Genomic DNA, 16,340 nt, shown 5'->3' on the forward strand with positions numbered 1-16,340 from the left:
CCCGCCCGCCCGCCCGCCCGCCCGCCCGTCTGCCTGCGTGTGTGTGTGTGTGTGTGTGTGTGTGTGTGTGTGTGTGTGTGTGTGTGTGTGTGTGTGTGTGTGTGTGTGTGTGTGTGTGTGTGTGTGTGTGTGTGTGTGTGTGTGTGTGTGTGTGTGTGTGTGTGTCTAATCTGTTAACATTAATGATTGTTCTGCAGGTATCGAGTTGAAACATCTTTGTCTGGAGTACATGACACCCTGGCTGCTAAACCTTGTTCGCTTTTGTAAACACAATGATGATGCCAAGCGGCAACGTGTCACTGCCATTTTAGACAAGCTCATCACCATGACCATCAATGAAAAGCAAATGTATCCATCCATTCAAGCTAAGATCTGGGGCAGCCTTGGGCAGGTAAGCACGACAATGACTTGTGGAAATATTTTTTTTAATTAAAGCATTTCATTTAGATTTTAACAATACCTTGTGAAGATTGGATGGACGGACGGACAGACAATTCATTTGGCTGAAATGCTCTCATATTGCTTTTAGATAACTGATTTATTGGACGTGGTGTTGGACAGCTTTATTAAGACTAGCGCCACAGGAGGGCTGGGCTCGATCAAGGCTGAGGTCATGGCTGATACTGCTGTGGCTTTGGCATCTGGGAATGTCAAATTGGTCTCGAGTAAGGTAAGGTTAACCCCTATTGTGTTAATGTGGGAGGATGCTACTTGATTTTGGTTCATACATTCAGAAAAACTGCAAATCTAGTCAAGCCTGCGTGTGGTTTGATCCTCAAGCTCCATGCCCCCAGTACTTGTTCACTTCTTGGTAGCTGTTAACCAGATAGAGCTTTTCAAAATATTGCTGTCAACTGAAAACTGGTTTTCCACAAAAGGTCAATCACAGGCAACTTGACTTCTTATAGTTACTTATTCAGTGAAGTGAAGAAGCCCTTTGGATTTCAGGTAAAATATTTTCAATAACCAGAAAGAGCTGTTGCCTTGATTTAATTTTGGTAGTTATTGACAAGGGAGATGGAATGACAAGAAGATGCAAAGCCATATTCTAAACTAATTTTACTTTAGATGATCCAAGAAGTGCAACGTAGCCGGAATTAAATGCTATTTCACTTTATATTTTGTAAGTTATCAACTTGATATCAGAGTCCTTAAGGTAGCACAAATGTATATCGATAAATTATTGTGTTAATGATTGGTCTGTAAATTGTTAAATACTTACCACTTGAAGAAATAAATCCGTCTTTCTTGACTGTAAAGGTAAAGCGACAATCTCAGTTCACTTGCTTCTGTATGTACTACATCCTAGTTGGGTTTTATACTCTTGAACAAAAACAACACACAAACAGACACAATAGTAAACCCAAGCCCTGACTCCTATTATTGTACACAGCAGTTGTACACTGAAAGAGGTCCATTGTTTGGACCGTTTCATCTGAGTAGCCAGTCTTAGACTTGTCATGTCCTATAAAAAATGTTTGCACATCATATCATTTTCAACATAACTTGAGACTCTATAGGAACATATTCACTGGCTTGTTCTTTTATTTGCAGAACAATTAAATAGCTGAAAGAGCTGGATATATTCAATGTCTTTGTCTACTCAGGACATTCAATTAACTGCAGCCTTTCCTTATGCTCATGTGGTTAATTGCTCAGGTCATCCACTAAACATCCCTCCATCCATCCATTATCTGTACCGCTTGTCCCCACGGGGGTCGCCGGCGTGCTGGAGCCTATCACAACAGTCATTGGGCAGTAGGCGGGGACACCCTGAACTGGTTGCCGGCCAATCGCAGGGCACACAGACGAACAACCATTCGCACTCACACCTAGGGACAATTTGGAGTGCTCAATCGGCCTACCAAACATGTCTTTCGGATGTGGGAGGAAACCGGAGTGCCCAGAGAAAACCCACGCGGGCCCGGGGAGAACATACAAACTCCACACAGGGAGGGCCGGAGGTGGAACCGAACCCGCGCCTTCCTAACTGTGAGGCGGTCATGCTAACCAGTGCGGCACCGAGCCGTCCATCCTCTAAACAAGTTTCATTAAATTATGGGGTGTCTTTCCCCCATACTATAGATACATTAGCTTTCAATTTGTTTGAGTTAAACATAGACAAATGCAAAACTGTCCTCAAGATTCAAGAAGAATTGATTTGCCATGTTTGAGCGTGCCAAACAAGGAATTTGACTTCGTTATATCACATTCTCTGTTCAACATTTAGGTGACTAACAACACTCAGGACATGTGAAAATGACAAATGACAATATTCTCAGCCATCCCCTGATCTTAAACTCCCATGGGGGCAAGGAAAAACTCAAATCTCCGACTAGTGGAAGTGAGAAACCTTGAGAAGAAACCACAGATGGGAGGGTCCTACTTCCAGGATGACCAGGCTGCAATGGATGCAGAGAAGACACATAGTGCAAACAGTGTAGACAATCCAAAAAGGTGTGGAGAGCAGGATGTTATTGCACAGCAATGACTCTGAGACTCTAAGAGTGGTGTGAGTTTATCAGAGCAACAGCCTGGGGGAAGAAGCTGTCTCTGTGTCTGCTGGTTTTGGCGTACAGAGCTCTATAACGCCGTCCGGAGGGGAGTAGTTCAAACACTGTAACTTGGGTGAGAAGGGTCTGTAGAGATGTTGCTTGCGCGTTTCCTGGTCCTGGACAGGTACAAGTCCTGGATAGATGGGAGGTTGATTCCAATAATCTTTTCTGCAGTCCTGATTGTCCGTTGCAGTCTGTGCTTGTCTTGTTTGGAGGCCGATCCAAACCAGACAGTGATGGAGGTGCAGAGGACAGACTGGATCATGGCAGTGTAGAAGGTCTTCAGCAGCTCCCGCGGCAGGTTGAACTTCTTGAGCAGTCTCAGGAAGTACAGCCTCTGCTGGGCCTTCTTCCGGACAGAGTCTATGTGGCCGGTCCATTTCAGGTCCCGTGAGAGTTTGGTACCCAGGAACTTGAAGGTGTCTGAGGAGAGTATGGTATTACTGCGGATAGTGAGGGGTGAAAGTGGTGAAGGATCTCGCCTGAAATCCACTGTCATCTCCACGGTCTTGAGCGGTTCAGCTCCAGGTGATTTTGGCTGCACCAGTCGACCAGCCTCTCCACCTCCTGTCTCTACGCAGTCTCATCACCGTCCCGGATCAGTCCGATGAGAGTCGTGTCGTCTGCATACTTCAGGAGCTTCACAGGAGAGTCACCTGAGGAGAAATCGTTGGTGTAGAGAGAGAAGAGCAGTGGGGAGAGGATGCTCCCCTGAGGGGCGCCAGTACTGGTGGTCCTGGGACCAGATGTGATGCTCCCCAGCCTCACACGCTGTCTCCTGTTGGTCAGGAAGCTGGTGATCCATGACAGGTGGAGGCAGGCACCGCGAGCTGGATGAGCTTCTGTTGGAGGATGTCAGGAGCGATGGTGTTGAACGCTGAGCTGAAATCCACAAACAGGATCCTGGCGTACGTTCCTGGGGTGTCCAGGTGGTGCAGGATGTAGTGCAGTCCCATGTTGACCTCATCATCCACCGACCTGTTTGCCCGGTAGGCAAACTGGAGGGGGTCAAGCAGGGGACCCGTGACATGCTTCAGGTGGTTCAGCACCAACCTCTCAAAAGATTTCATGACCACAGATGTCAGAGCGACAGGTCTGTAGTCATTCAATCCTGTGATGGTGGGCTTCTTGGCCACTGGAACGATGGTGGAGCTTTTGACTGTGACTAGGCATGGAAAATTATGAAATCAGACAATTATTCATTGACTTCAGAACTTGGTAAGTGTTCAACTACCTAAAATCAACTACTCAAAAGTGTCATAGCCTCATGCTCATGTATCCCTGCACATTGAACACTTTATTCATGCTCTCCATTGTTTTCGTCAAGCACAAAACGGACCTTGTAAATATGTTTAATTAAATCCTCTTGCATTTTCATTCTCCTATATCCACACCTTTGATGCATCTTTGCACAGATTCAAATGGTGAATAAGCATCTGCCTTTTCTCTTTATCATATTTATTTTATGTTAGTGTTTGTCTTGGTTCACAGGTCTTAGGACTCACTGAGTAAACCAGGGACTGCGGGCTTCGTATTTTGTGCCATATCATGTTAAACATTGTATTTGTACAGGCATGTCCAAAGTCCGGCCCGCGGGCCAATTGCGGCCCGTGGTCAAATTTCATCAGGCCCGCAGCCTCTGTGATCAAATCTTTAGTATGTGGCCCGCCGCCATTGTTGACCAGCGCTTTAATACACACGTACCAAAGCTATTTTATATTTATGCCGCAGAAATGTAATCTCGCGCGACCCGGCGTGATTTCACAGCGAGAACATGACTCCAGCTGTCCTGCTATGCGGAGCATGCGCAAATCAAATGCGGAAATAAACCCGTTGTAAAAAGGGTATGCGCCGGCCGGCTGCGTGAACCCTGTGTGAAATGTTCATGAGGCGAAAATAATTTTAAACTCATGTAAATTTAAGGTATTTCATACAGTTTGTTCAATGTTATCGTATTTTATGTATTACTTATAACTCCTGTTTAAAATGTTCATGAGGCGAAAATAATTTTAAACTCATGTAAATTTAAGGTATTTCATACAGTTTGTTCAATGTTATCGGACTCTTCAGATATGAATGAAAGGCAGAATTTGTGTTTTTAGAGTTGTTCGCATCTGCCTGAGTGGCTTATATTTGGTTATTTTGTCATTTAAAAAATAAAGACAATTGGGAGAATGAAATTTGTTTTATAACAGTGTTTATCTGGATGAAATTGTAGTTAAAAAAATGTCCGAAATAACTACTGGCCCCCGGGCCCCTTCACTTTATCAAATCTGGCCCTCCTTGCAAAAAGTTTGGACATCCCTGTATTAGTATAACAAGAAAAAGCTCCTTGGATCTTTATATCCTTGAATTTTGAGGAAAATAAAATTTGTTGAGTCCTTGAAAACTCAACTTTAAATATGACCTGAAATGATGAAAAAATAAATTAGTAAGGGAATAAAACTTGAGTATACCAAAAATAATAGCAATTGAAAAACAATAAATATCTAGAGCTGCGAGGGCCCTATAAGGGCCTATAAGGGCCCTCACAACCCTAGCCACGTTGGGGTCCCTGCACATTGGATTACTTGCATGTTTGTGGTACTTGCACATAAGACAATAACTCTAAAATATAGGGTGTTGTCGAGGCATTTTTTTTTAAACTTGCACAATGAATCTAAAATGTTGATTTTTATGTTGGGTCTGTATGTGCAAAGTTTCATGAGTTTTCACCCAGACAACACGATTTTTCTTTGTAAACAGTGCATTGTCACGCCAACCGCGTCCAACAAAATAAAAAGCTTTCAATAACTTATCATCCTAAACATTTTTAGATGAAACACCCGAAGTTTGAAAATGATGGGATAAAAGGGATAAAATCTCTAGGAGGAGTTTCTGGTCTCTATAAAAGGCCAAAAATGCGGCCCAATTCCGAGATAGTCAAGTGGCGTACTTTGTTAGCTTTAGCATAGCGTTTATTAGGCGGGGGTTAACGTCTTAGATTTTCTTCAAAGTGTGTGGCGCACCCTATCATGCGGTGGTGCCGATGTGTGGTGTTGTTGTAAGGCGGACATATTAAAGAGCGCCATGAGAACGTTATAGGGAGAATTGTGGGCGTGGATTTGCAGTACGCGCGCCCTGTGTGTGTTGTTGTTGTTGTACGGTTGACATAATAGAGAACGCCATGAGAAAGTTGAATGGGGAAGTGTGGGCGTGGATTGTATATAAAAGAACGGGTACATGCGTCATGCAAAACATTGTTGTTATGACAACAGTGAAAATGGCAAAGAGACACACGTATCAAGCACAGTTCAAACTGAAGGCCATCAGCTACGCGGAAGAGCATGGAAATTGAGCAGCAGCGAGACAATTTGAAATCAACCAATCGATGGTTTGCAAGTGGAGGAAGCTGGAAAACGAGCTCCGACAGGTCAAGAAGACGCAGCTGAGTTTCCACGGACGTAAGGCGAGGTGGCCCGAGTTAGAAGAAAGTCTTGAAGAGTGGATCATCGAGCAAAGAACGAGTGGAAGAAGCGTTTCGACGGTCACCATTCAACTAAAAGCAGCAACGCTAGAAAAACAAATGAAAATTGAATTTTTTCAGGGAAGGTCCGTCTTGGTGCGCTCGTTTCATGAAACGGTGCCATTTTTCCATCCAGACCAGGACTACGTTGGCGCAGCAACTTCCAGCAGATTATAATGAAAAGCTGGCCATCTTCCGCTCCTACTGCAGCAAACGCATCGCAGACAAACATATCCAGCCCAGCCACATCACCAACATGGACGAGGTGCCGCTCGCTTTCGTCATCCCGGTGAATCGCACTGTGGAAAAGAAAGGGACCAAGACGATCGCGATACGCACAACGGGATACAAAAAATCTTCTTTTACTGTTGTGCTTGGCAGCTATGCTAATGGACAGAAACTGCCACCTATGGTGATTTTTAAGAGAAAGACTTTGCCTAAAGAGCAGTTTCCAGCAGGAGTCATCATCAAGGCAAATGAAAAGGGCTGGATGGATGAGGAAATTATGACTGAGTGGCTGAGGGAGGTGTATGTGAGGAGACCAGGTGGTTTTTTCCACCAATCACCATTGCTGTTAATCTGTGACTCCATGCGTGCCCATCTCACAGCCGATGTGAAAAAACTGGTGAAGCAAATGAACGGCGAGCTTGTTGTCATTCCGGGAGGCACGACAAAGCAACTCCCACCGCTGGACATCGGAGTGAACCGGCCGTTCAAAGTAAAGCTGCGAGTGACGTGGGAGCGATGGATGACCGATGGAGAGCACAGTTTCACTAAGAGTGGAAGGCAGCACCGGGCGAGTTACGCCACAATTTGCGAATGGATTGTGGATGCTTGGGCTAACATGTCTGCTGGCACTGTTGTGCCGGCTTTCGTAAAAGCCAGCATCATAGTCGAGGAGCCACATGCCACGGAAAGAGACAGTGAAGAAAGTGAACCTGGCATGTCAGTTGGAGATTTCAATGCGGAAACAGAGGATGACGACTTCAATGGATTCAATTGATAATAAAAATGTGAAGACCAAACTCAGTTTTGCTCCCGCGTCATTTTTAAATACTTACACTTGTATGCTTGTGTGTGTTGATAAATGAAAATGCAAATGTGAACGTTTACGGGGGAAGTGTGGGCGTGGATTTGCGCGTGGATTGTTTATATAAAACTTGCGCCCTATGAGCCGTTGCGCCTTGTGTGTGTAAAACACGGTCATGGCACACAACTGAGACTGCGCCTTTGATTACAGTGCGTCTTTTGAACGTGTAAATACGGTATATGTAGATCTTAAGCTGTTAAATGTCGTCTCCCAATTTTCACAGCTCTTGTAGTGAAAGGTAGAACCATGATTGCTTTGTTAAATATTGGTAGGAGGCACTGTAGAGCCATTTTGTGAAACTTGTACATAAAATCTCTGAAATATTGCTTTTCATACTAGTGTGTGCAAAGTTTTATGATTTTCGCTCAGGTTCAGATCCTCAAAAACAGCAAGATTTTTTACTTTGTGAACAGCGCCCCCCACGGCAGCTGCGTGTGTCGAATTGAAAAGCTTTCAATAACTCCATCTTAAACATGTTTCTATGAAACACCCATCACATATACCACATACAGTAGAAAAAAAGCTATTGTTCTAGTGGTTGAATGACAGTCTTCTTTGTGTTTCTTTGTGACAGGTAATTGGCCGAATGTGCAAGATCATTGACAAGACGTGCTTGTCACCAACACCAACACTAGAGCAGCACCTGATGTGGGATGACATTGCCATTTTGGCGCGTTACATGCTAATGCTTTCTTTCAACAACTCTTTGGATGTTGCTGCCCACCTGCCATACCTGTTCCATGTTGTGACCCTGCTGGTAGCGACTGGGCCCCTGTCTCTCAGGGCCTCTACCCATGGTTTAGTCATCAATATCATTCATTCCCTCTGTACTTGCTCACAGCTTAACTTCAGCGGTAAGAACTTAATCATATCATTTTGTTTTACACAAGATTTATTTGGATGATATGGACAAACCTTATCTTTGGGGGAAAAACCTTTTTTTTTGCGGATTTTTTTATATTTTTTAGAAGAGACAAAGCAGGTGCTGCGATTGAGCCTAACAGAGTTCTCCTTGCCCAAGTTTTACCTGCTCTTTGGGATCAGCAAAGTCAAGTCAGCAGCTGTCATTGCGTTCCGCTCCAGCTACAGAGACCGCTCCTTTTCCCCAGGGTCATATGAAAGGGAGACTTTTGCTCTGTCTTCCTTGGAGACTGTCACAGAGGCCTTACTAGAAATCATGGAAGTCAGTCATTTTTCCACCACCACAGTGTTTTTTAGAACTATCCTAGTTATACATTTATTACAAGATTGCTGATTAATGCCTTTTGCATATTTTCTACAGGCTTGTATGAGGGACATCCCAGCATGTAAATGGTTGGACCAGTGGACAGAGCTTGCACAGAAGTATTGTTATTATTATTATTATTATTATTATTATTATTATTATTACCGTGTTTGTTAAATGATTTTGAATGATGTTTTTGTCTGTGACCAGGTTTGCATTCCAGTACAACCCTTCCCTCCAGCCCAGAGCCCTTGTGGTGTTTGGTTGCATCAGTAAGAGGGTCAGCCACGGTCAGATCAAGCAAATAATCCGAATACTTAGCAAGGCCAGCCCTCTCCTCAGCATAGACAGGGTAAAAAGGAACACTGACTTGTCACTGGATCGATATTGTGTGGCTTTGAATGCTATAAAATAATTTGGAACGCCATGTATCCATTCCTTATATTTCACATCCTCAGGGTCTTGAAAGCTGTCTTAAGGGTCCTGACAATTACAACAGCCAAGTGTTGATAGAGGCCACTGTCATTGCACTGACCAAGCTGCAGCCTCTACTCAGCAAGGTACGACTTCGAGGATGTTGGGAATTTTTTTTTTGTGCTCACATTATATAATGTTTATACTGCATAACAGTGGCTCCCAAACAATCTACGACGTAAGCTAATGCTAGCGTTAACATTGCATTTAACACATTATTGTGTTCCCCAAGAATGCGTCGATGCAATTCATCTGATACAACTACCGTATTTTTCGGACTATAAGTCGCGTTTTTTTTTCCTAGTTTGGGTGGGGGGCGACTTATACTCAGGAGCAACTTAAATGTGAAATTATTCACAAATTTTCAAAATTCAAAAATCCGCAATGTAGTGAAACCACGATAAACGAACTGCGATATAGCAAGGGATTACTATAATGTGAACTGCAACTGACATCAGCAGCGCATACGCGACAGTGTTTACATAAAGGACAAAGGATTCGATCACGGGATTTAATGACTTGGAGTGACAGAGATTGTTTGATGAAATTGTTGTTTATAATTATATGGGCCTGTGGAATAATTTGAATTGCAACCGCCGTCAGCGGCGCACACAACCGGCATTGTTGACATAAAGGACGATCGATGGATTTATTGATTTGGAGTGACACAGATGGTTTGATAATATTGTTGCTTATATAATAGTTATTTGATATATAACTTATATGTCGTTATATGGCCCTGTGGAATAATTTGAACTGCAGCCGATGTCAGCGACGCGGTGCACAGTGTTAACATAAAGGACGATTGATGGATTTAATGATTTGGAGTGACACAGATGGTTTGATAAAGGTGTTATTTGGATAGCTGTCAATGTTATGTCAGGCCTGTTCTCAGCTCTTCGTTTGTGTTTATGTCACGTTAGCATACCGTATCGTTTAGCTTGTTGTTGCTCGTTCATGTCTGTTCTTGGTGTTGAATTTTGTCGAATACATTTCCCCCAAAATGGCTTATACTCCAGTGCAACTTATATATATTTTTTTCACTTCATTGTGCATTTTATGGCTAACGTGATTTATATTCCCGAACGACTTTTAGTTCGAAACATACGGTACTTCAAATACAACCACAAGAAGTGAAAACATAGACCGCACAGCTCCCAAATCAGCAGAAAGGCTAATGCTATGACAACGAGTGCATAGACGCTAGGGTGACCAGATTTGGGTTTCTGAAAAAGAGGACCGCTTTTTTTGGAGGGGGCGTGGTCTTTTTGTCACAAATGACATGTATAGCAATTGCATTTATTGGCCCGAATAACACAAAACAACATACACTGCTCTAAAAAATTAAAGGAACAGTTTTTTTATCAGGGTATGAATTCAATTACACTTTTCTGATGAAGTTTTGGTCAGGTACGTGCCGGAAGGGGTTGTTAATCAGTTTCAGCTGCATTGGTGTTGATGGAATTAACAACAGGTGCACGAGAGGGGCAACAACGAGATGGTCCCTCAAACAGGACTGGTTTTGCAGGTGGAGGCCATTTTAAGTTCCTCCCTCTTGATCTTTTTTAACTGTTTTTCGACATGTGTTGGCTTTAGCTAGACATTATCACGGCTGGGAGTCTGAGGCGATATTTTAACCCTCCTGAAGTTGCGCAGATTGTCCAAATCCTCCAGGATGGCACATCCATGCGTGCTGTTGCAAGAAGATTTGATGTCTCACTGTACAATCTCCAGAGCATGGAGGAGATTCCAGGCGACGGTCCTCATTCCATTAGCAGAACCGATGTCTGCTGCTTTATGCAAGGAGGAACAGGTTGAGCACTGTCCGAGCCCTACAGAATGACCTCCAGCAGGCTACTGGTGTGAATGTCTCTGCCCAAACAGTCAGAAACAAACTTCACAAGGGTGGCCTCAGGGCACGACGTCGTGTGCCCTGTGCTCACTGCTCAGCACTAACACCAGAATTGGCAAGTCTGCCACTGGCGCCCTGTGCTTTTCACAGATGAGAGCAGGTTTACCCTGAGCACCTGTGATAGATGTGAAAGGGTCTGGAGACGCTAAGGAGACTGCTATGCTGCCTGCAACATCATTCAGCATGACCGGTTCGGTGGTGGGTCAGTGTTGATCTGGAGAGGCATTTCCATGGAGGGACGAACAGACCTCTACAAGCTAAAGAACAGTATTCTGACTGCCATTAGGTATCGGAATGAAATCCTTGCACCCATGGTCAGACCCTAGGCTGGTGCAGTAGGTCCTGGGTTCCTCCTGATCCATGACAATACCCATGTGGCAAGAGTATGCAGACAGTATCTGGAGGATGAATGAATTTACACAATTGAATGTCTCTCACGATCACCTGATCCAAACCCGATAGAACACCTCTCGGACATAATGTTTTCGGTCCATCAGACGCCGCCATGTTGCTCCTCAGACTTTACAGGAGCTCACTGATGCCCTTAGACAAATCTGGGAGGACATCCCACAAGACACCATCCGTCGTCTCATTTGGAGCATGCTGCGACATTGTCAAGCATGCATACAAGCATGTGGGGGCCACACAAGATATTGAAAAGGATTTTGAGTCGCAGAAATTGAATTTAGGCAAAATGGACGAGCCGGCCACATAGTTTTTTCACTTTGATTTTTGGGGTGTCTATATACTGAGCCCTCTGTAGGCTGAACATTTTTATTTCTGTTCGAACTACTCGGACGGCACTATAGAGCTCTGTACGCCAAAACCAGCAGACGCAGAGACAGCTTCTTCCCCCTGGCTGTCGCTCTGATGAACTCGCGCCACCCTGAGAGTCTCAGAGTAATTGCTGTGCAATAACATCCTGCTCTCCACACCTTTTTTTAATTGTCTACATTATTTTTACCTATGTGTCCTCTCTGCATCCATTGCAGCCTGGTCACCCTGGAAGAGGCATCCTCCCATCTGTGGTCTCTTCTCAAGGTTTCTCACTTCCCCTAGTTGAAGTTTTGAGTTTTTCCTTGCTCTCCTGGGAGTTTTGGATCAGGGGATGTTTGAGAATGTTTGTCATTTTTCCCACGTCTTGAGTGTTGTTAGTCACCTAAATGTCGAACAGAGGCGGTGATGTACCGAAGTCAAATTCCTTGTTTGGCACGCTCAAACATGGCGAATAAAAATTCTTGAATCTTGAATTTCCATCAAAGGATGTGGCATCCTTTTGTTCCTTAGACATTAAACTGTCCATATCAGTATAGATATCCAACTTTCTTTTTTCACCATTGAAATTTGATGTTTTCAAAGTGTTCCTACATTTTGAGCAGTGTATATACAATAACAAAAAAATATTACACAAGAGTATGCAGAAAGGCTAATGCTATGACAACATATGTGTCTCGAAACATATGAGTATGTTTGTTTACACAAACAAAAACATGTGTATACTGACATTTTTGAGTTTTAGAGTGGTACACTAAGAAAAAAAAGACAAAAGATATACGGCCTTCGGTACATTTGAAGAAAAAAAAAAAAGGGCTGCTCTTCAGTCCTCCTTTTGCGGATTGGGTTGGCACCTTTATTTGCCACAGACACACAAAAGTGCCTGCCTTGCATGTCAAGCACTCAGCTTCATAAGGAATTTTCCAGTCTTAAGGGAAATGGTGTATGCTTTGGAATGTTAACAACTTTTAACTTCATCCTCTTCTCTCCATTTTGTGTCTGTCTGTCTGACTCCAGGAATCTCCTATGCATAAAGCTCTGTTTTGGGTGGCGGTAGCTGTACTTCAGTTGGATGAAGTAAACCTATACTCTGCTGGAACTGCTTTGCTGGAGCAAAACCTCCACACTCTTGACACAATGCGTGTCTTCAATGACAAGGTAAATAAAAAATTGTACTGCAGTTGTCAGAGAGGGTTTTTGTTGCTGCTTTTTTGAGTGTAAATGTACAGAGAAGCTATGAAAACAACAGTACTAGTGTATTTTTACATATTGTATGATATAGATTATATCTGCCCGGGGGCCTAATACCGCCCGCCACATCATTTTATGTGGCCCGTGAAGACATTGTGCATCGACGTCACGTGTCAATATTAGTATTACAAATTTTCTCCATTCCACAAAATAGAGGTATTGCTAGTAATTTTTACTTATCTTTCTTACCATTCATCTTTTTGAAATATTGGAACAGTTTTTACTCATCTCTTATTTCAAAACTTATTCATCAGTTTGGTGTGTAGCCGATACTCTATCATATATGGCGTTGACGGTCATAATAGCCCGAAGGAAAATATGAGTACAATGCGGCCCGCGACCAAAATGAGTTTGACACCCCTGAATGATGGTGAAGCCTCATAGGAAAATATTGAATCATGGTATTTATAAGAGCAGGGATGGCGCTGCACCTAGGCTCGGTGGTGATACTGTAGCCCTGTCAGAAATGTGTGTAGCCCCAGGCAAGCACCTCCAGCATTCAATTTGAGATTGTAAAATATATTTATAAATGATATTCTCAGCCCCAATGTTTGAGGGAGTGCAATGCTATACCACAATAACCAGAAAACCACTTTCTTTTTTCTCCACAATATTTAATGACTTTTTAGCCTTAGCAATGCAGTAAGCAAGACGTACAGCTTTCCCCGGCTGCATTCCACAAGCCCTCTAAATCATAATGTATTTGTCACCACAGAGGAGCCTATCCATACCATGCAGCTTGTCGTTGCTGCCGCTGCTGCTAAGCAAGCTAGCTTGAAAGCTGTTGCTTTGTGATTTATTCAAAAAGTAAAGTAAAAACTGCGACCGGAATTGACCAAAGAATGCACAAGAAATTAACCCTGTGCTGTACTAGCCAATACCAGCTGTAGCATAATCCTCTGACTTGACGTGTAACTGCAACACAATGCATGTGGCAAAGGTTAAGGCAAGTGTGACGACAAACTGTACTCAGAATTGACCGAGTGCCCACGCAAGTATAAAGATGCCTTGGCTCTGCTGCTCGAGGAGAGTGACGTTGCATACCAGATAAACGCAGAGGCACTGTATGGTCTACATCAGGGGTCGGGAACCTTTTTGGCAGATAGAGCCATAAATACCAATTTTTTCAAAATAATTTCCCGTGATAGCCATACCATTTAAAAAAAACGATAGGCTAAATACAATTAAATGCATGTATTTTAATTAAGACCAATGATTTTTTGAGTGTACTAATGTATTATTTTTAATCACGTTTTTATATTGAAGTCTAGAAAGAAAAACTCACCATTAATGAGACTTCTGGGGCTGCATCGTTTTGCTGATGGCTTTGTAATCCAGTTGATATGCGTTCAGGTTGAGCTTCATGCAGGCGTTGAGGCTCTCATCAGTCATAATGGCTCGATCGTGAGCGGTTCTTGCTGACGGAGGCATGTCTTTTACCCGTTTGAGTATATTTTCTTTATCGATGAAGTTGTCAAAAAGTTCATTAGCCACATCAAGCATAAATGTTGAAATACTCGCCATCAGTGAATGGCTTTCCGTTCCTCACAATTGCTAATGCACTAGCATAACTAGCTGAATTAAAGTCACCGTGTCTGGTCCATACACGGAGTTGCTGTTGACAAGCTTGGACCTTCCTCTGAAGCTCTTCACATGCTTTCTTTCTGCTGTTCCCAGCTGGGTATTTGGTTGCAAATGTAGCATGTCATGTCTTAAAGTGGCGCTTGATATTGGAGCGTTTCATTGATGCAAATTTGTCATCGCATATGAGTTACGTAGCAGAGCCTCCTGTCTCCACAAATGCGAATTCTTCGATCCATTCTGAAATGTTCGGTAATCGTCATCTTTTTTTCTCTTCGCCATCTTTCTTGCTTGCCTGGCACACACCAGCTAGCTAGCTGAAATTTTAAATAAAGCACATGGAATTTTACCTCTCACGACCCTGTAGGCATCGTATTGTCCAATAAAAATCACACTTTTTTGTCCGACCTGGCGTCACCCTTCCGTACACCGAAGGGCAGCTGGGATTGGCTGATATGACGCAACCGTGGATTTCAGCGGTAGAAAACAGATGGGATCGATTGCAAACGTGATCATGTTTTATATTTTGAAAGCTAATTTACCATTTTGATTTCAGTAGGTCTTTTTTTACATTAATAAAAACAAAATTACTTATGACTTCAATTGTGTAAACAAATGTTAGGTTTTTCCGCGATCCAGACGCAGTCACCAAAAAAGCCATATCTGGCTCGCGAGCCATAGGTTCCCGACCCTGGGCTACATACTCTGATATATACACTCTAGTATTTTAATCAAATTGGGTTTTTCAATCTGTTGGGCTATGATTTTTTTCCCTTTGGGTGGGGGGTAAAATGACGATTGACGGACTGATGCCAGCCCTTTTTAAATAACAAAGATGGATCGGCTAACAATTATTGTGAATAAGGACGGACCGATGACGGAAGGATGCCCAGGTCACGGACAAAGGAAAAATGACGAACCGGCAATATTTGCTAAATTGCCCACATCTGCGTATTTCAAGTGGATCTTTTGGTAGTATCTGGGATCATATGACCAGCTCAGTGGCCTTGTGGTATCCGCCCTGAGACTGGGAGGTTGTGGGTTCGATTCCCAGCCGAGTCATACCCAAGACTACAAAAAATTGGAACCCGATGCCTCCCTGCTTGACACTCAGCATTAAGGGTTGGATTGGGGATGCTGTAAAGCTGCACTTTCTTGGGCTGCCCTGCATGTGGGAGTACCTGCACCTGCTGGGCAAACGACCCTCTGAAGGCGAGAGGGTGGCAAAGGGACAGCACGGCCGCTTGACACCTAAAACAATCTTTGTGCTGGTAAGACTTGCAGAAATAACTGCTAGTCGACTGCTAGTCCGAAAATTACTGTAAAATATATGAACTCGTTCAAGGGGCTCACGGGCATGCTGGAGCCTATCCCAGCCGTCATCAGGCAGGCAGTAGGCGGGGGACACCCTGAACTGGTTGCCAGCAAATCGCAGGGCACACAGAGACAAACAACCGCTTGCACTCGCACTCACACCTAGGGACAATTTGGAGTGCTCAATCGGCCTACCAAGCATGTCTTTCGGATGTGGGAGGAAACCGGAGTGCCCAGAGAAAACCCACGCGGACACGAGGAGAACATGCAAACTCCACACAGGGAGGGCTGGAGGCGGAATCGAACCCGCACCCTCCTAACTGTGAGGCGGACGTGCTACCCAGTGCACCACCGAGCCGCCTTGAACGCGTTCATATATTTTACCATAATTTTCGGACTATAAGTCGCGGTTTATGTCATAGTTTGGGTGGGGGGCGACTTATACTCAGGAGCGACTTATATGTGATTTTTTTTCACAGATTTTCAAAATTCAAAAATCCGCGATGTAGTGAAACCGCGAAAAACGAACCGCGATGTGGCAAGAGATTACTGTCATTTGAACTGCAATTGACGTCACCCGTGCCGCGCGGCGGTTGTTTACATAAAGGCCAAAGGATTCGATCACGGGATGACGAAGATGACGAAGGGCCCCACGTACT

General features: G+C 43.8%; 1 protein-coding gene across 3 annotated transcripts in view; it reads left to right on the forward strand.

Annotated features, from left to right (window-relative positions):
* Positions 1-16,340, forward strand: part of nf1a (neurofibromin 1a) — a 158,180-nt gene that overhangs the window by 128,380 nt on the left and 13,460 nt on the right. For all 3 annotated transcript variants that reach the window (XM_085915635.1, XM_085915638.1, XM_085915636.1), the window contains 8 exons: positions 198-391; positions 530-670; positions 7,725-8,004; positions 8,119-8,333; positions 8,433-8,494; positions 8,586-8,727; positions 8,834-8,935; positions 12,553-12,693. In XM_085915635.1, the coding sequence (XP_085771761.1) occupies positions 198-391; positions 530-670; positions 7,725-8,004; positions 8,119-8,333; positions 8,433-8,494; positions 8,586-8,727; positions 8,834-8,935; positions 12,553-12,693 (1,277 nt within the window). The remainder of the gene's footprint in view (positions 1-197; positions 392-529; positions 671-7,724; positions 8,005-8,118; positions 8,334-8,432; positions 8,495-8,585; positions 8,728-8,833; positions 8,936-12,552; positions 12,694-16,340) is intronic.

Source organism: Syngnathus leptorhynchus, chromosome 7 (assembly GCF_054491065.1).
Source record: "Syngnathus leptorhynchus isolate UIUO chromosome 7, UIUO_Slep, whole genome shotgun sequence".
Lineage (NCBI taxonomy): Eukaryota > Metazoa > Chordata > Actinopteri > Syngnathiformes > Syngnathidae > Syngnathus > Syngnathus leptorhynchus.